Below are 21,101 nucleotides of genomic sequence, written 5' to 3'. Positions count from 1 at the left end.
CGTCGGGTAATTTTTCCCGACGGAGCATGCGCAGTACGCTCGGCGCGGGAACGCGCCTAATTTAAATGGTGCCCGCCCATTTGAATTAGGCGGGCTTGCGCCGAGCGGATTTACGCTACACTGCCGCAAGTTTACAGGTAAGAGTTTTGAGAATCAGGCACTTACACTGTAAACCTGCAGCGGTGTAACGTAAATGGGATACGTTACGCCGCCGTGGAGTAACGTAATTCTATGTGAATCTGGCCCTTAGAGAGGATCTGCAAAGAGGAGCGGGACAAAATCCCTCCTAGGAGGTGTGCAAACCTGGTGAGCTACTACAAGAAACGTCTGACCTCTGGGATTGCCAACAAGGGTTTTGTCACCAGGTACTAAATCGTGTTTTGGGGTAAAATACTTATTTTACTCATTAAAATGCAAATCAATTTATAACTTTTTTGAAATGCGTTTTTCTGGATATTTTTGTTGTTATTCTGTCTCTCACTGTTAACCACTTGCCGTCCGCCACATAGCAATATGACATTGGCAAAGTGGTTCTGTTATCCTGACCGGACGTCATATGATGTGATCAGGATAACAAAGCCGGAGCGTGCCCTTGGGGGCAAGCAGTGCGGCAATCGGAGGTGCTGTGTCTCAGTCTGACACACAGCATCTCTAATCGTGGTATGGAGCCTCTGACAGAGGCTTCTTACCATATGATCAGCTGTGACCAATCGCAGCTGATCATCACGTGAACCAGGAAGTGCCGGTAAACGGCATTTATCGGTTTGCGCTGACAGGAAGAACCAATCGGCGGCTCTCCCTATAAGAGGGGGGGTCTGCGCCGATAATCAGCACATTGATTATCAGCACAGTCCACATCAGGTGTGCCCATCAGCTGTCATTCACTGCCTATCAGCTGCCAGCCTGTGCCCCATAAAGAACATGTCAGTGCCCATCAAAGTGCCAATCAGTGCCCATAAATGTGCCAATCAGTGGCCATAAAAGTGGCAATCATTGCCCCATCAGTAATGCCTGTCAGGGCTGTTCGGATGCCACTCAGTATTGCCTGTCAGTAGCTCCTCATAAGAGCTGCTTATCCAGTGCCATCAGTGCCCATAAGTGCCACCTCTCAGTGCCCATCAGTACTGACTATCAGTGTCCTTTAGTTTTTCTTTCTTAAATGTTTAGTTTGCAAAAAATAAAAACCCCAGTGGTGATCAAATACTACCAAAAGAAAGTCTATTTGTGGGAAGAAAATTATAAAAATGTAGTTTGGGTACAGTGTTGGATGACTGTGCAATTGTCATTCAAAGTGCGACAGCGCTGAAAGCTGAAAATTGTCCTGGGCCGGAAGGGGCGAAAGTGTCTGGTATTGAAGTGGTTAAAATAAACCTACCATTAAAATTATAAACAGATTTATTTATTTATCAGTGTGCAAACGTACAAAGTCAGCAGAAAATCAAATACTCCCCCCCCCCCCTGTATGTATGTATGTATATATATATATATATATATATATATATATATATATATATATATATATATATATATATATATATATATATATATATATATATATATATACACACATATACACACACACACACACACACACACATTTTTATATTAATTTGTGTTTGGCGCTTACCTTCCAGATGCAAGTAAGTTAAAATCATTTCTCTTCCATCCAAACTACAAAGGAAAAAGTAGTAGAAGTTTTTATTAATAAATGTAATAAAATGTATTCAGAGTATAAATTATCAAACGTAATAATGACACATACTGTGTGTTAGAATATTACTGAAAGGAAACAATATAGAAACATGGTGGATGGGCACAAAATGCTTGGTACATCTACATCCTGAGCACTCAGGACAGGGTTAATACAGTCCCCATGTCTCTGTTAGCTTTCCCTATTGCATTTTAATGCCCCCCCCCCCCCCGCCAAAAATAAATAAATAATGGTAACAACAACACAAATATAGTCCTATTAAAAAATTATAGTCCCAGTAGTTTAATGTTCTCTGTAAAAATGGCAATACATAAATTATATATATTTAGGTATATCTTAACTTAATCAAAAATTTAATATATTGCAGCTTAACAGTCCCTTAGATGTGGTGGCTGCATTTGTTTTCATTTTTCAGGTTACAGGTACAGAAAATTACCTGTTGATCTTGACAGAAATCCTAAGTCTTTAGCCTAGAACAGGACCTGTGCTACCGACAGGATTGCCAGGGGAAAAGAAATAGAAGAAAAATGCCGGGAAAGAAAACAAATCCAGCTCATCGAACCTAAAGACTGGTATGCTGCAATATATCATTTTTTTTTCTCTTGGGATTATGTACACTTTAGGTGTTGGGGTCTGTTGTGTTGTTTGGCATAGGTTCTTTTAACTTGTTTTCAGCACCAAAAAGTTATTAATGGTCCATTATAGTCTTACGATTCATTACCATGTTGTCTGTGCTGTAAAAATAATTTAGGCAGTGCATGAGATGCCATACCACCACCTTGTGGTCGTATTTGGTATAGTTTCTTGTTTAACTTTGATTTATGTTCTTATTTTGCAATAGATATTTCAAACTAACTTTCCAATTAAGGAAACAAAAAAGCCCTTATAATTAACAGCTCGCTGCCAAAAACATCATTTAAAGATTGCGTGGTTTGGCACTAAAGTATATTACTAGGTCCAAACGGCAAGTGGGTAAAAAGGCTTTTGCATTTTACTAAGGATACATAGGGGGTTATTTACTAAAGGAAAATCTACTTTGCAAGTTCAGTCGCTGTAGATCTGAGGGGAAGATCTGAAATGAGGGGAAGCTCTGCTGATTTTATCATCCAATCATGTGCAAGCTAAAATGCTGTTTTTTATTTTCCTTGCATGTCCCCTTCAGATCTACAGCAACTGTACTTTCAAGTGCACTTTCAGTGCAAAGTGGATTTTCCTTTAGTAAATAACCCCCATAGTAATTTTAGTCTGGAGTAGAAATTATACATTGACATCACTAAAATCACAAAAATGCAGTTATATATTTATCAAAATGATGAAGCATTTGTGACTTTGGTGTTCTTCTCATAATGGGGACATTCATATTTCCTTATTAACCACTTAAGGACCGCCTTACGCCGATATACGTCAGCAGAATGGCATGGCTGGGCACAATCACTTAAGGGTACATCCCCTTTAAGTGCCCAGCCGTAGGTCGCGAGCATGCGCCGCGGGCGCGCACCCACGACCCGATTTGAAGCTCCGCGGCCGCGGGACCTGATCGCCGCCGGTGTCCCGCGATCGGTCACAGGAGCTGAAGAACGGAGAGAGGTGTGTGTAAACACACCTTCCCCGTTCTTCACAGTGGCGCTGTCACTGATCGTCTGTTCTCTGATATAGGGAAGGACGATCAATGACATCACAAGTCCAGCCCCGCCCCCCCTACAGTTAGAAACACATATGAGGTCACACATAACCCCTACAGCGCCCCCTAGTGGTTAACTGCTAAACTGCAATTGTCATTTTTACAGTAATCAATGCACTTTTATAGCACTTTTTGCTGTGAAAATGACAATGGTCCCAAAAATGTGTCAAAATTGTCTGTCGCAGTTACAAAGAAAAATCGCTGATCGCCGCCATTAGTAGTAAAAAAAAAAAATTATTAATAAAAATGCCATAAAACTATCCCCTATTTTGTAAACACTATCAATTTTGCGCAAACCAAACAATAAACGCCTATTGCGATTTTTTTTACCAAAAATATGTAGAAGAATACGTATCGGCCTAAACTGAGGAACAAAAATGTTTATATATTTTTGGGGGATATTTATTATAGCAAAAAGTTAAAAAATATTGCATTTTTTTCAAAAATGTTGCTCTATTTTTGTTTATATTGTAAATAATAAAAACCGCAGAGGTGATCAAATACCACCAAAAGAAAGCTCTATTTGTGGGGAAAAAAGGACGCCAATTTTGTTTGGGAGCCACGTCAGACGTCAGTTAAAGCGAATCGCAAAAAGGGGCAAGGTCCTTTAGCTGCATAATGGTCCGGGTCTTCAGTGGTTAAAGTTGTCTCACAGTATCTAAGAAAGCAAGTCCCCAAAGTCTAGTTACCTTAGATGACTTCATGCTATAGATAAAATGGAATGTTGTTAACGATTGGTTAAATCCTACCAACTTAATATGTATATACTACAATTAGAACTGCAGTCTCATCTCCAGAGCTGCATCATGCATGTGTCTGGTCTGATTATCTGTGCCATGCCGCGTATGTGGGCAAGACTCTGGGGTGAAAAGGCATCTTTAGTTAAGAATTCTTATATTTATATGTTATATTTTCAAATAGCATTACATTTGTTATTTGTGTCTGTCATTACCAAGGCTGTTAATACACTGAATAAATTACTAACTCTAAAAGAAGAATGCAACAGTAAGGGCTCATTCACACGTGAGGATGGAGGTAATGACTAAGCCCTAAAATTTGCGAGAACTGCGACTACCTCTTTGTCCCCTGCTCCATCTGCCAACCACTTGTCATATGAAGCTTTAATAAAAGGATTTTTGGAAGTCAGGGGCGAACTGACAACTCATGGGGCCCCCGGGCAATAGAAGACTATGGGGCCCCTGGGCTTACAGATGGCCACCACGCCAGGAGGCAGTGCAGAGGCGGGGCAGCCAAAATCTCTGGATTTTCACATCAGAAGCATGTTGGTTTCAGACATATCAGGGACAGATGTAAAAAAAACATAGATTTTTACATACTGTCCCTGGTTTTACTGAGCCTGGCAACCCTGATGGGGCCCCCTAGTGACATGGGGCCCTCGGGCAGTGCCCGAGTGACTCAATGGTCAGTCCGCCCCTGTTGGAAGTGCAGACATCCGGAATTATTTCTTCACATTGCACAGCATGCAAGCTGGGCTGGCACCTGACTAGTGTGTGGGGATTAACCAGAGACTCACTCTGGAGCAGCTTTTCTTGTTTCGTGAGGTTGGAGGTGTTGGTGTGAACCCCACTGTTGAACAGTGATTTTACTGCCCCCCAGATACAGTGGCCGCCAGTGTATACAACCAGTGGCAAGAGTTATATCCCTTGTCACTTCTGACAAGCATAGCGCTTCCAGAACGTGACCCATTCAAGTGAATAGGACCACTCTGCAAGTGCCCCGCAATTCCCTAGCTGCCCTATGCTCTTTGAAGAGTGTGTGGATCCCCCTTCTGAGAGCACAGCACATATGAATGAGCCCTAAAAGGTTGCAAAGTTCTCCTACTTTTTTAATGTTAATCATATAATAGAAGAACAAAGTACACATACAGTGTGTATTAGTGGTCCCAAGACGAGGCTGCTGTCCACACATCTTCCAGTAATAACAATGTCTGCCCCAAGATCCAGAGCCCTGCTAATTGGTTTTGCCCTACAAAGATGGAAAATGTTCGGTCAATAAGCTTATACCATAATATGAAACAGAGTAACCAAAAAATACAGAGAAGAGCAACACACACATGGATCTGCACCATTGGAAAAGATTTTACTACATTGCCTGCCTTTAGTCAAACTTTCGGAAAAAAGTCCTTAATATAGCCATGAAACACATTGCTAGCATGACCCTGTCAAAAATGTATTATTAAAATATATTAAACCTTCTACATAAGTGTAAAATATGTTACGTACGGTAAGAAGTACCTATGTGTCTCACTGCACTGCCCAGGGATCCATTTCCGCCCACAAAGCACACGGAATTTCAGCAAATTAACGATAAACCATAACGAGAGAAAGAGCTGCAATTGGTGACTTGGTTTTTATAACATGTTGGATCCCGAGCTGTCATCTTGATTCTTGCTCAGACTTTTTGACTTCATTGACTGCATGATAATTGCAGTCCTGAAAGCATTGAAGCCAGGATCAGGATGACAGCCTGAGAGCCTGAAAAGAATTCAGCAGTGACAGCGCCCATATTTCTATATTCACAGATTCATTTTAATTGCTACTACAGTTATTACCAAGTCCTCTTCTTCTCAAAAGAAGATGACTATGTGCAACTACAGTGCAGATTCAGCACATCTTTCTGCATTGTCAGCACTTATGTGTACAGGGATCAATGCAGATCACACTAAATAGAACAATCAAATAGGAAAATATTTTACTCATATGTACATATAACATTCCTTCTCACAAAAATATAATTTTTATTTTTTCTTGGGGCTCGTTGACACTAGAGGACCTCTCTGCTGAGCAGGCGGATGTAAGGTCTATGATGCAAAGCAGTCATGGACACAGCCTGCTGCCCTCTATGGCCTGTTGGATGGAAATGAATTGCCTGCCTGTTTACATCCGACTGTCATCTGATCCAATCCACTACTAGATTGATGATAAAGGGATTCCCATCTGTCTGTTTTAGAGGATAAGATCGGATGTCGGCATGTCCGTTGAAATCCACCGCTCCATAACAAGCAATGGATGATCCAATCGGGTCCGCCTAAAAAAATGACAGGTGTACCCAATCAGTAAGCCCATGTGACAGGACCTTAAGCCTCGTGCACACGATCAGATTTTCCGCAGACAAATCGTCGGACTTGGCCAGGAACTTGTCTTGCATACAAACGGCACACAATTGTCAGCCAACAAACACGAACGTAGTTACGTACTACGTGTTTTTTCAGCTCTATAGCGCCAACCTTTGGGCACCTTTTGCTAATGTTGTGTTTGGTAAGCATTGCTTCCGAGCAAGCGTGTTTCTACTTTGGTATTTTGTCTGACGGATTTGTGATTAGAATATCTGACAACAGACCGTTGTCTGCGGAAAATTTTACAGCCTGCCATCCAAAATTTGTCTGCGGAAAATCTGACAACAATTGTCCGATGGAGCGTACAAGTGGTCGGATTTTCGGCCAACTGTCTGTCAACACACAATTCCCATTGAAAAATCTGATCGTGTGTATGAGGCTTTACTTTCTAAGGCTCCATGCACACTGGGCGTACAAAAATGCCAGTTCTTTTGGTATAAAAAAAAACCCACTGGTACAGGCATTTAGGAGCGTTTAGCATTTTTTTTATTCTGCCAGAAAACTACGTTTAAAAACACAAACCAAAATGTTTTTTTTTTTTTTCCCTATCTCTAGACGCTGAGCTTAAATGAAGCCTCTAAATGTCCTAATGTGCATGGACACATAAGCCCAGATTCACAAAGCACTTACGCCTACGTATAACACGTTACGCCGACGTAAGTGCCAATATGCGCCGGTGTATGTGTGCGGCAGACCCACGAACCAACATGCGCCTAAAAATAGGCTACACCCAGCCGGCGTATCTTGCACACGCTGGCGTAGGGTGGGCGCACATATGGGCTGGGCGCATGGTGCCGCTCCCATTGATTAGCCATTCAAACATGCAAATGAGGGAAATACGCAGATTCATGAACGTGCGTGTGCCTGGCGCACGGTACGCGAGATGCGCGTAAGTTGTATGTCCGGCGTAAAGTTATTACCCATACATGAGGTGCAACCCGGCAACAGACATGCACAGGTCTGCACCAGGGAACACAAGCCGGCGTATAGTGCGTTGGACGTGTGTCTGGCTGGGCGTACGTTATGTTCACGGCGTACGTGGTGATCCGACGTAGCTTAGGCAGTTGTGCTGGCGTGGTTGCGAGCAGGCGCAGGGGGGTGCTGTGTATGCGTCCACGTCACGGCGCAGTTCATGATACGTATCTGTCTGGTGCTCAGCCCATCATTTGCATGGGTTCACGCCCACTTCCACCTACGCCGGCGTGCGCCTTCGAAACCTACGCCACTCTGGCGCAGCGTTGGGAGCACTGGCTTGCTGAATGCTATTCTTGCCTCTCCACGCTACATTGGCGTGGCGTACGGTGTTTGCTCTGCGGCGGCGTAATGTGCGCCTTTCTCTCTGTGAATCTGGGCTATAATCTTTGAATTTAATATTACTTTAACTTTAGTAAACGGAAACCTGTTTTCTATAGATTGTTGCACTTTGCATATTTTCATTGATTTTAGCTCTGATTCAACAAGTTCAGACATGCAGTGCTAATTTATGTTGCACATATAAAACCTTGAGGTTTGTAACCTTCATGGCACACAGCACTACTAACTTATACCCATATGGCAACACTGTATTTCATAACGACGTCTGCAAGGGTCTGCTCTAACAATCCATGTATGATAAATGTATGTATGATAAACGGCATCAGTCCATTGTGGCCCTTGAGGAAGCAGAGGAGGGAGAGTGAGTGGGTGAGTGTTATTAGACTGTAATGCAGCGTACACACGATCAGAAATTCCGACAAGAAAAGTCCGATGTGAGCTTTTGGTTGGAAATTCCGATCGTGTGTATGCTCCATCGGACTTTTGCTGTCGGAATTTCTGCCAACAAAAGATTGAGAGCTGGTTCTATCGCAAAATCTGCTCGTCTGTATGCAATTCCGACGTGCAAAAAAACACGCATGCTCAGAATCAAGCAGATGAGCCGAACTGCCTATTAAACTTCATTGATCTCGGCTCATCGTACGTCTTGTATGTCACCTCGTTCTTGATGGTCGGAATTTCCGAAACGATTTGTGTGACCGTGTGTATGCAACATAGGTTTGAGCCAACATTCCGTCAGAAAAAAATCACGGTTTTCTTGTCGGAAATCGTTTGTACGCAGCATAAGACCTATGCGGGAGTAAGGTTTGATATGGCTGATTCTCTACAAACCACAGCACAGCAGAATATGTCAAAGAATATATAACTGAATACAATATATATATGTAGGTATATATGAATAGTTTAGAGGATCTTTAGTTACCCCAGGTAAGCATTCACACTCTGAATATGTTCTGGGAATGGCTTCCCACTATCCATGTCAGTGACTCCTCCTGTCTTGAAGGCGTCTTTCTGTGAACACACAAAGAGTAAAATATAAAACCAAACTTGTATTACACAAAATACCCAAGATTGTTAGATATAACTCCTATACCATACATAACTCATAACTGTGCACATAAACATGTATCAGGAAACATGAGAATACACTACTTTAAGGCCTATTTATGAAGCATAATACAAGTATTGATGCTCACTTGTTACTAAACACTTCCTCCTCTGCTGTTTATTTCTTCCAGACTGAAATCTCCAGCACTGACAATGCCTGTGCAATGAGCCCCCTTAGACCTGACTTGTGACTTTACTCTGTCTCCATTCTCAGAGTGCAACCTCCTTCAAATCATTTCCATTTTTTTACTTTTAGTCTATTTTATAGGAGAGTTTCATGATATTTCTTGGGAAAGGACAACAGGAGGTAAGTGTAATGTGACTGCAAGCCCCTGTTCACACCGATGCGACTTGTCATGCGATTTGACAGTTCCAAATTGCATGACAAGTCGAACCCCATTGCCAGCAATAGAACCCATATATATTGTCGCGACTCGTGTCGCAGTGATTATGAAAAAGCTTTCTGCACTACTTTTTACCGATTTCATTGCGACTTGCATAGACTTCTGTTAAATGAATTCACCAGCTGCAATTAAATCAGCAGTGCAAATCGCACTGATGTGCGGTTTTCAAATCGTACTGAAGTAGCGTGATTTCAAAGCCACACTGATGTGAACCATGTCTAATAGTAGTGCTGCGGTGTCATTAGCTCAATGCTTCTAGTTAGTGCACTTTCTTTCTTTCTTTCAGTCCATGCTATTTTTTAAATGGAATTAGTAGGCAATAGAAGCTTACTGGTCAGCGACTAATTAAGCAGTTGGGGACATTAGGCGTGCTTCACACACCCAAAAAAAGACCATCAAATTACACAGGGCATGTGAGCAAATGGCAGGTGTTGCTGTGTAAATATAGCAATGGCTGTAAAAACAAAAAAAAAAGACCTTCAGACACAGTATTTATAAACACTGTTCAGACAAGATAAAGAGATATGAAGTAATATTACTTCTACTAATTCTTTTGAATCTACTCTGTTGCATTCATATGCAGATCAAAGAGATATGCTTTGATCTGCATATAATGTCAGTTGAACCTACCTGACAATTAGAAAAAAAAAACCTTAGGGCCAGTTCACACCAGGAATCACATACGGATGTGCTGTGCATTCCTGTGCAATTCCCATGTGCTGCGATTTATGCCCATTCATTTTGTATGGGATGAATCGTACTGGACCACACCAGTGAAAAAAAGCACTGCAACCAGATTGCATGGTACGTCTGTACTTTTGTGGGGGCAAACGCACTGCCTTTGCGACCTGCTGGACTGTCGTTAAGTTAACATTCTTTGGATGTAGAAGTGCTGAACCTTATGCGGATGTGTTTTAATGCAATGGGGGTTTATGGTCACTGCACATGCGTGAGCTGGCTGCGCTTTGTGAATGGACCTGCAGCTTTCTGGAACTTGTTACATGTCGAGATTCCTGGCAAGAATCTTTTGCCGGCCGAGTGTACAGACACTCCATTCAAAAGAACTGCCATTCTTTTGAATGGCACGAACACGATGACGTCATCGACTACGACGAGCATGCACTCGTCACATTCAATGCCGTCGCCGCCATCTTGCTTCCCCATACCTATGTCTTGGAAGCTACCGCACATGCGTCAAAGTCATTTCGAGCATGCGCAGGTTTCCATGAAGAGGTAAGTATACACACGCTCGGGTTTCTCGGCAGGAAAACACTGCCGAGAATCTCACAATGAGAAAATAGAGAGCAGCCCTGTACACACGGCCCAGAATCTCGTCAGGAAAAAAACGTTGTTTTTCCTGATGAGATTCTTGGCGAAAATCTCTTGCCGGCCGAGTGTACAGACACTCCATTCAAAAGAACTGCCATTCTTTTGAATGGCATGAACGCGGTGACGTCATCGACTATGACGAACATGCACTCAATGCCATCGCAGCCATCTTGCTTCACCCTACCTATGCCTTGGAAACTACCGCGCATTCGTCAAAATCATTTCGAGCATGCGCGGGTTTCCATGGATAGGTAAGTATACACACGCTCGGGTTTCTCGGCAGGAAAACACTGCTGAGAATCTCACGACAAGAAAATAGAGAGCAGGTTCTCTATTTTTCGCGTCTAGATTCTGGGCAGTTTTCTTGAGGAGAAACCTCAAAGCCTCGTACACACGCTCGGTTTACTCGGCAAGAAAGCTCTGCGAGCAGTTTTCTTGCTGTTTCTGGCCGAGAAAACCGTTCATGTGTACGAGGCTTTAGAGAAGGGAGTGCTACTAAAGTATCTCATGCTTAGTTTGAATAATATAAGGTGTTCATTTTGTTTTCTGTATGAATAAATAATTCCATGAGTGTGTACAGGGAATTCTTTCATTTTTTTATCTTGTTTTTTTATAGCAATAGCCTGTATCCTGTTGTGCACTTTCGAAAAAAGTTCCTAAAAACTTAGGGAAAGGGGCCGGGGGGTGTGGGTGGTGGGGGTTATAGCTAATAGGGGATAACCTTTTTTTAAGGGTTTGCCTGGAATTCTAATAAAAAAAATAATACATAACTAAATAATCAAAAGGTTGTAAATGATCAGCAATATTCACCTCTGTGTCTACAGCTTAAAGTGTTACTAAACCCACAACAGTAAAATCAATCTGTATATGCAGTAAAGCATGCTTGTTATACTCACTGTGGAACCTAAGGGGTTAATCCTCTGCATTGTGTAAAAAGGATGCTTGATCCTGTCTTCTCTTAACCTTCCCTTCTTGCACTGTCCCCAATCTATCAGCTGATAGATTAGAGCCTTGGGGGGCAAGCTGCACATGCTCAGTTTGGTGTGTTTTGTTAGAGTTTTTTTTTACTTGAGAGAGTGCATGTGCCAATCAACACTGTCCAGACAGAGGGTCAGGGGTCCTGCAGCCTCAAAGGACAATAATGGGAGAATGAAAACTCCTCCTACAAGCTTTAACCCGACACTGATAGAAGTCACAAGACTGCTATATACTGCTGATGAGAAAAGGTATTTAGCAGTTTAATTAACTACAATAATTGCATTTCCATCTTCTGTGTACTGTGGGAGACAAGATATAGTGAATGCAGGGTCCTGGGTTTAGTAACACGTTAAAGAAGGACAGTGAGATCCGTGCAGTAAAATATTGTTCATAGTGAATTGCAGCAACTGTTTTTGCTAGAAATGTAACTGCTCACCTGCTTTATTAAATCATCACCAGTAACCACTGCAATTTTCATATCCAGACCTGACTTCTTTATTATTTCTTGTAAAGCAGCACTACAGGCCAGGGGGTTGGTTCCTCCCGCATTACTGATCACACGAATACCTATTACAAAAATAGGAACATCATATTGTATATATGGATCTGCAATCTGACAGTGCTGGTATTGTAAAAAAGCATTACTGGGTTGCTCAGCCGCACTCATCCCTTTAGAACACAAACTCAACATACTAAATGCTCTGAATTCATAAATCAATTTAGAACCACAGTATTTTCACCGGAATATATTACTGTTGCCATTTCAGTGAACCTCGTATCTCCATGATCTGTTCACACAATAAATTATGCATCTTTTATAGTTAGCAAGAAAATCAGAAAATTAGAAAAAAATATGCCCCCATACACCTCTGCAGTAACAGATACATTATAATAATGATCTACTATTATTTTTACCCAGCAATAGATCACCACTGCTGTGACCTATTTCTGAATGAGGAGACTATGAAGACTATGAAAGTGCAATAGGCATACTAGTTAATTATCTTAAAGTGGTTGTAAAGCCTAAACATTTCATACCTTAATGCATTCCTCGCATTAAGGTAAAAAATGTTTCAGTATTTATATCTCCCCCTCAACCCCCCTTAAATTTACCTGAGCCCAATCTCAATCCAGCGCTGTGCCCGTCTGCAGAGGCGCTCTTCTCACTCTCACAGGCTTTGCTGACAGCAGCGGGAGCCATGAGTCTGTGACTAACTTCATGTGACAACAGGTGTTTGGTCATTGGGCCAGCACTGTCACATAAGACAGGGAGAGTCCTTAGCCCTGTTCAAGCTCCAACTGGAGTGCTTAAAAACTTTTGCAGGTTTTCCTTTGCCTTTCTGTATTCAATAGTGTTTGGGGGGTAAAAAAAACATAGATAAAGCTAGAAAGGGGGTGATAAAATGAACCTGTTACTTTTCCTAGACAGGCAAATCACAGGTTCACTTTGACTTTTCATTCCTCTGCCAACAGCCAGGTATCAGAAAAAGATCACTTTGGAAAAAAAAAGGGAGCACTAGGATGTCCACCAAGAAGGTGGTTACTTTAAGGCCTCGTACACACGACCGAACATGTCTGCTGAAACTGGTCCGTGGACCAGTTTCCGCGGACATGTTCGGTCGTCTGTACGGCCGACCGGACAATTTTCCGGCGGATCGGACAGGTTTCCAGCGGACAAATGTTTCTTAGCATGCTAAGAAACATGTCCGCTGGAAGCCTGTCCGTCGGACATGTCTCGTCGTGTGTACGAGGCCTTAGAGACTAATGCGGCATAAACCAGAGCCAGAATTATAAAAATTTTAATTTTTTAAATACCAATTTTCAAAAAAATGACCATTTAGAATTGTGTCATAAAAAGTACAATCACAACCTTCACATCTCCTCACTAACAGAAATCAGACCTCACAAGTGGTCACTTGTAGAGGTGGGTTAATTACCTAACCACTAAACTAATTACCTAACCACTAAACTATCAGCACACCTAATGCCGCGTACACACCATCACTTTATGTGATGAAAAAAAACGACGTTTTTAAAAACGTCACTTTAAATGACCGTGTGTGGGGGAAAAGGTCGTTTTATGTCTTCTGAAAAACGACAAAAAAAAATTGAAGCATGCTTCAATTTTATGTGTCGTTTTTCAAAACGTCGTTTTTTACTTCACAGAAATTGACCGTGTGTAGCAAAAAACGACGTTTTTACACCCGCGCATGCCCAGAAGCTAGTTATGAAGCGAGCTTCAATGGAAAAAGTGGTGAGAACGTAACCTCGCTTTGCTAGAGCATTGTGAAAAAACGATGGTGTGTAGGCAACTTCGTCTTTGAAAATTGAAGTTTCAAAAACGTCGTTTTTTACTTCACAGAAAATGTCGTTTTTTTTCATCACATAAAGTGATGGTGTGTATGCGGCATAAGGTATAACCCTACAGGAGAATTATTGGGGTCAGTGGTGAAGATTAAGGATGAGCTAAGGCGTGTTCACAACCGCACGTGCAGAGCCCGCCAGGAAGTCGGCACTGCAAATCGCTAATCACAAGCAGTGAGACATTTCCCGATCGTGGTTGTCAACACACAATTCCTGTCGGAAAATCTGATCGTGTGTACGAGGCTTTAGTCCGTAGGGTTCATATTGCGTTGGCACACCCTTTGCAACTATAACAGCTTCAACTCTTCTGAGAAGGATGTCCACAAGGTTTAGGAGAGTGTCTATGGGAATGTTTGACCGTTCTTCCAGAAGCGCATTTGTGAGGTCAGACTCTGATGTGGACGAGAAGGCCTGGCTCGCAGTCTCCACTCAAATTAATCTGCAAGGTGTTCTATCGGGTTGAGGTCAGGATATATATATATATATATATATATATATATATATATATATTTCAAGTGTGTATTTAGACTTTTGTCTGAAGTTCAGCTCTGGGGGTGGTCAAAAAGATACAAAAAGTTACAAAAAGATCAGTAATACATGTTGGTAGAAATAGGAGTGGTAGGGAGAACTGGAGATGCTACAGTCAGTGATAAAATTGCAGATAAAAGAACAGCCAGAGGCATCTAATAAAAACACACATCAGGATTGTCACGTGGAATTTCCAGGATTGGATGACAATCAGATAATGATCTATAGAACAGGAAGCCAGCTGTGTGGGGAATGTTTACTAAAAATAGATAGTAAAGTATGTTGCTGGAAGGTTTTCTTTGTACACGTCATCATGTAATTATACAGCATTTATATTCTTTAGACCGATGCAGAATTAAAATACCAAAAAAGGAAGCCAAAAACGTACCTGATTTATGAATATCTTTTAAATATGGTGCCATAGCTGTATGCACAAAGTCTGGAGTGAATCCTAAATTCTGAAAATTTAGAAAAAAAACAAGATTTTTAATGAGATAGCTGCAGATTGGTACAGTAAGAAAAACATATATTGATGATCAAATATTCGCTACTTTTTACAGTGTAATAAGTGAAACTGATTGTTGGGCCCCTTTCACATTGGGGCATGTGGGGGGCATCAGCGGTAAAAAAAAATTGCCAGCGGCCGAAAAAGGGTTAAAACCACCCGCAAATCGCCGATTTGCCGGCGGTTCGGCTGCAGTGCCCATTCATTTCAATAAGCCAGAGTAGTGGAGGAGTGGTGTACACACCGCCCCTTCACCGCTCCAAAGATGCTGCTTGCAGGACATTTTTTAATGTACTGCCAGCGCACCACCCCAGTGTGAAAGCCCTCGGGCTTTCACAATGGAGTGAAGGGAGCCACTCTTTCAGGGTGCTTTGTAGGCGCTATTTTTAGCGTTATATCGCTTGCAAAGCGTCTCAGTGTGAAAGGGGTCTTAAAGCAGTCACCTGAATTCTACTCTTAGGCCACGTACACACGGTCAGTCAAAACCGATGGAAACGGACTGAAGGACCGTTTCATCGGTCCAAACCGATGGTGTGTGGGCCCCATCGGTCAGTTATTCTTCGGTCAAAAATTTTAGAACTTATTTTACTGTTTAAAAAAAAAAAAAAATTTTAGAACTTTCTTTAAAATTGAACCGATGGACGCCTAACTGATAGGTCAAAACCGACGGTTAGTATGCAAAATCATCGGTTAAAATCCCGCGCATGCTCAGAATCAAGTCGACGCATGCTTGGAAGCATTGAACTTCATTTTTCTCAGCACGTCGTTGTGTTTTACTTCCCCCTGCGTTGGACTCGATCGTTTTTTTAACTGATGGTGTGTAGGCACATCAGACCATCAGTCCACTTCATCGGATGGACTGACCGTGTGTACGCGGCCTCAGCTGCATTGCAGTCTTGTCAGAGATGGCAGATATCTTCAGCAATCTCATATAGAGTCTGTAGACTCGGAAGCGTTGCAGCAATTCTAACTAGATACTGCATAGACATTGAGCTTTTTCAATTATATATACAGTATATATACACACACTACATAAACCCAGAACCTTTAAAGTAAAAGCCTCAATAGATACTGCATAGACTCGGAACCTTTCCAGGAAATCTTATATAGTTCCTGTAAAGATTCAGAACCTTTGCATTAATCCTGCATAAAAATAACAGATTCAGAGACTTTTCCGCAATTCTGCATAGATACTGCGTGAACTCAGAGCTCCTGACCTGTAATTGTTAAACGTGGCTTTGACCATAGAATATTTTGTACTTTATCCGAATTAGTGGGGTGCTTGCCATTAGCGCATGTTTATACCTTGTGTGCTTGTGCGTGCAAGCTGCTGTTTCCTGAAAACCAATTAGTATGTGATGTAATGGGATCTAATGGGATCTAAAAATAGCGGCGCTATACCGTCGGATTTGCCGCGGGATTCGGCCGCTAGCGGTGCGGTATTAACCCCCGCTAGCGGGCGATAAAGGGTTAAAACCGGCCACAATGCGCCTCTGCAGAGGTGCATTTCGGGCGGTATTGCCGCGGTTTCCCATTGTTTTAAATGGGAAGGAGCGGTATACACGCCGCTCCTCTCACCGCTCCAAAGATGCTGCTGGCAGGAGATTTTTTTCTCTCCTGCCAGCGCATCGCCTCAGTGTGAAAGCCCTTGGGCTTTTACATTGAGTATGCAGTGCAGGAGTTTTTCAGGCGGTATAGCAGCGCTATTTTTAGCGCTGTACCGCCTGAAAAACTCCTCAGTGTGAAAGGGGTCTAAGAGCAATGAGAGATGTGACAGCTACTCTTCTTCACTTGTGCTTTTGGAAAGCTGGGAACCCAACTCTCCCTAAGATGGCTAATGGATGGATGCAGCAAAGGTCGACTCCCTTTTCTACATAGGCAAGGACATTTTCTACATCGGTAAGGGAATGATCTGAACCTGGTAAAAGAGATTTTTCCTCATACCTTTCTCAAACCAGCAATGAATAGAATGTCAACCTCACTCCCAAACAAATTAGAACAGTATTTTATCTAAAGATTGTTTGGCTGGAGAAGATACTAGTATGACAAAAGTTCAGAAGATGGAAAATGCATGATGATTACAGAATCAGAACTATGGGTTTACTCACAGGTGACTTGGCTTTCGCAGCAGCCAGTAAAGACATAGTGATTTCAGAGAGGTAGTCAAATACCAAGAAATCTAACTTTCCTCCATAAACAAGTTGTGGAACTGAAAGACAATAAAAACACATTATTTCGTTAATTTAATGGAAAAGAAACACACTTTGCTCTTTGGGCTAGAGTGGCATCTTATGCCGCGTACACGCGACCGTTTTTCGTTATCTCAGATACACTACGCCGCCGTAACTTATAGCGGCAGGTTCCTTATCCAGAAAGAATTTGCGCCGTAAGTTACGGCGGCGTAGTGTAAATGAGTCGGCGTAAGCGCGCGAAATTCAAATGTCTGAGATGTGGGCGTGTTTTATGTTAAATCATCGTGACCCCACGTAAATGACGTTTCTTTTGAACGGCGCATGCGCCGTCCGTGGAGGAATCCCAGTGCGCATGCTCGAAATCACGTCGCAAATAGTCAATGCTTTCGACGTGAACGTAATTTACGCAAAGCCCTATTCGCAAACGTTTTACGCAAACAACGTAAACGGACGCTGTCCCGACGTCCATACTTAACATTGCGAACACCTCATAGAGCCAGGGGTAACGTTACGCCCAAAAAAGCCTTACGTAAACGACGTAAAAAAATCCCCCGGGCGGACGTATGTTTGAGAATCGGCGTATCTAGGTAATTTGCATACTCTACGCGGAAATCAACGGAAGCCCCACCTAGCGGCCAGCGTAAATATGCACCTATGATCCGACGGCGTACTAAGACGTACATCGGTCGGATCTACCCCACATTTAGGCGTATCTTGTTTTGTGGATACAAAACAAAGATACCACGGCGCATCATAGACCTTACGCGGCGTATCAATAGATACGCCGCCGTAAGTTCGTTGTGGATCTGGCCCACAGAGTTTGGCTGAATTACAGAAATCATGTAACTCCTCTGGGCAGTAGTGTATGTAGGTTTTGTGCTGCCCTAGGCCTGACTAATCTCGTGCACCCCCTAATTTAAATATGACCCACCCCTTCCTGTCAAGGCCACACCCATTTTTGTTTAAGACCCCCCCATGACATTTTCGAGTTGGGGCACTAGTTCTTGGGGCCAGGGGGGACATTCGATTCCTTTAATTTGCATAGATTTCCTCTCACTTCCTGTTTGGCTATGGGGCAGGAAGTGAAGGGAAATCTCTGCAATAGGACAGGGATGGTAAAAAATTAACTGACAGGGGCTTTAACCCTCCCTTACTCTATCCAAAATGAAAAACAAAAGGGTTGCCTCTAGTTCTACTTTAAGCACAAATTTCTGATAATTTTATGGAGAGGACTATGAAGATATAACCATGCCAATGGTGCAGTAAAAAACATATAGCACAGTGAGAAAGGTTTGTGGTCCAGGATGATAGGACAGTCAAAATTAGAAGCAGCTGTAGTGCAAGCCGGCAGGGACTCTTTTCATGCTGCCCCCCTGCAAAGTGCTGCAGGGGGACTGCCTTGTTGGCCTAGGCCAGGATACAGCGTTGCCTCTGGGTACAACATACATCAACCAGGATCAAGTCTTAAGCCTCGTACACACGACCGAGGAACTCGACGTGCGAAACACATTGTTTTGCTCGTCGAGTTCCTTGTGAAGCCGTCGAGAAACTCAACAAGCCAATTTTCTCCATTCCCGTCAAATAAATAGAGAACTTGCTCTCTTTTTGGCTCGTCGAGTTTCTCGACAGTTTCCTCGACGAAAATGTACACACGACCGGTTTCCTCGGCAAAAAATATCTCCCAGCAAGTTTCTTGCTGGTTTTTGCCGAGAAACTCCGTCGTGTGTACGAGGCCTGACACAGCTGAGGGAACCATTACCTGAAGCTGCAGTATCCCCCCAGAATCCGGAAGCACATCCAATCCTCACCGGTGCCCTTTTCTGAGAAGGCGGGCAGTCTTGTACCACAGAACTTGATGAAATTTGCCTCATACAAGTGCAACATAATGTACTTTTAAGCAGCCTGGCTTGAGGTTGCTGGGTTTGTATACATCTTCTTCCTAGAAGAAACACTGTCCACCCCATGTCTGAGGCTTGGCACTTAAAAAGTCAGTTGCAGTGACGTATCGGATCTCTCTCAGGTATCTTGGGTTGCAGCTAGGATCCCTGAAAGATGGAAAATGGGTTGTTAAAGTGGAACTTAAGTCTCCTCACAAATAAAGTAACGCCGCATATAATCCTTTATGCATTTGAACTGCTCATTAGTTGAATCACAAATCCATTTAAAAATTTGAATTTTCGTGTTCTGCATTCTCACCTCCATCTATGTGAAATCCTTCACTTCCACATTTGTGCACCTGTTCTCTAGCTCGGGCTGCATGTTTGAAATCAGACATGTCACTCTGTGGCTTACAATTCCTAATGACCTTTGCGCAATTTCAGAATTGCGGACAATTTCTTTTGAAGGGCAAGCCTACTGTCCCCCCTCTCAATCTTCACACCGTGAAGGATACACTAGACAAATGGTTCTCACCCTTATTGAGAGCAAGTCCTGGTAAATCCTTCCAAATGCTTCCATACCCCAAGAGTAAAATGCAAAAAGTTTAAACTCACACAATAAATGCATAACATATATTGAAATGCATATTTCTGTAGGGGCTGGGGGGAGCTGTGGGTTAATCTTTTTCTGGAGGGGACTGGGGTCTCACCAAGAAGTTGGAGGCTTTGCAGTGGCACTTTGGGAGGCTAAAGTGCATTTCAGGGGCTAGGGGGCATTGTGGGAGGTTGGAAAGCACTCTGTGACACTGTTAGTTAGATTGGGTGCATTACGGGGGTCTGGAAGCTCTGCAGCAGGCTAGGGAGCTTGGCAGCACTTAAGAAGGCTGGATGGCACTGTGCGGGATAAGAGCTCTGAAGGGGCCTGGTGGCTTCGGAGGGGGCACTGTGGGCAATTATGGGAGGTTAGGGGCACTATAGTAGGTTTGTGGGTAGGTTACGTGATCTGCACTGCAGCTGGCTGGAGGCCCAAGAGGTGAGAGGTCATGGCGAACCACTGCACTAGACATCTCACAATAAGCACAATATATAGAGTGGGGTATGATACAGACATACACTGAGACACACTCAACTGTAATCTGTAGTGGGCCTGAGCATCCATTAGTGACAACCAGGTTACAGTTAAAGGGTTTTTGTCACTCAGCCTGTACATAGAAATGCTTTACGCCTAAATCTGAAGAGAGGAGAGAACATCCACTGATGTAAAAGTAAAGGACAGCACAGGGCAAGGTAAGCAACACATAGTAAAAGAAAAAATAGAAATAAAAAAATAAAAAGGGGAAAAAAATGTTGTTCCACATACTTGGTGTGGATGGGGGAATCACTCCCACTGAGTCATTGTATTCTGACAGCGGGGAGACTTCCCTGCAGTCATAATACACTGATCTAGGTGGCAGCACTGATCTTTCCGGAAAAGCACAACAGGCTGGTTGGTAGATCAACTTCCAGCCTGCCCATACATGAATTGAAATTTGTCCAGTCTACTGAACCGGACACATTTTGATCCATGTACAGCTAGCTTTAGATAACGTATATTCTTCCAGTATGATTCTACGGAATCATCTGTGCCTGTGTGGGTTTTCTCCAGGTACTCCATTTTTCTCCCACACTCCAAAGACAGGCTGGTTGGTTAATTGACCCTAGTATGTGTATGAATGTGAGTTTGGGACCTTAGATTGTACACTCCTTGAGGGCAGGGACTGATGTGAATGTAAAATATATATGTAAAGCGCAGAGTAAATGGACAGTGCTATATAAGTACATGTAATAATAATAATAATTATACCAAAGATCAGTGGTAGGACACATGCTCACATTTGAGAATTCTGTGGAGCCCAGTGCAAGAGGCTTGCTTGCTTCCTCCAGAAGCCACCATTATGATGTTTAGCACAGCAGTACCATGCAGAACAATTCTCCT

General features: G+C 42.8%; 1 protein-coding gene across 3 annotated transcripts in view; it reads right to left on the bottom strand.

Moving 5' to 3' along the window:
- The window catches only part of LOC120920129, a 127,199-nt gene that overhangs the window by 86,017 nt on the left and 20,081 nt on the right, over positions 1 to 21,101 (bottom strand). For 2 of the 3 annotated variants that reach the window (XM_040332046.1, XM_040332052.1), the window contains exons 2-8: positions 19,009 to 19,294; positions 17,166 to 17,266; positions 14,941 to 15,010; positions 12,097 to 12,227; positions 8,765 to 8,853; positions 5,279 to 5,378; positions 1,628 to 1,671 (exon numbers count right to left, since the gene is read on the bottom strand). In XM_040332046.1, the coding sequence (XP_040187980.1) occupies positions 1,628 to 1,671; positions 5,279 to 5,378; positions 8,765 to 8,853; positions 12,097 to 12,227; positions 14,941 to 15,010; positions 17,166 to 17,266; positions 19,009 to 19,213 (740 nt within the window). In that variant the 5' untranslated portion in view covers positions 19,214 to 19,294. Of the gene's footprint in view, positions 1 to 1,627; positions 1,672 to 5,278; positions 5,379 to 8,764; positions 8,854 to 12,096; positions 12,228 to 14,940; positions 15,011 to 17,165; positions 17,267 to 19,008; positions 19,295 to 20,998; positions 21,091 to 21,101 lie in introns of those variants that run through there. The other variant, XM_040332058.1, reaches the window with a different exon arrangement.

This window comes from Rana temporaria, chromosome 1 (genome assembly GCF_905171775.1).
Source record: "Rana temporaria chromosome 1, aRanTem1.1, whole genome shotgun sequence".
Lineage (NCBI taxonomy): Eukaryota > Metazoa > Chordata > Amphibia > Anura > Ranidae > Rana > Rana temporaria.
Note: the sequence above shows the minus strand (reverse complement) of the source record. Positions and strands in the feature narration are given on the sequence as shown.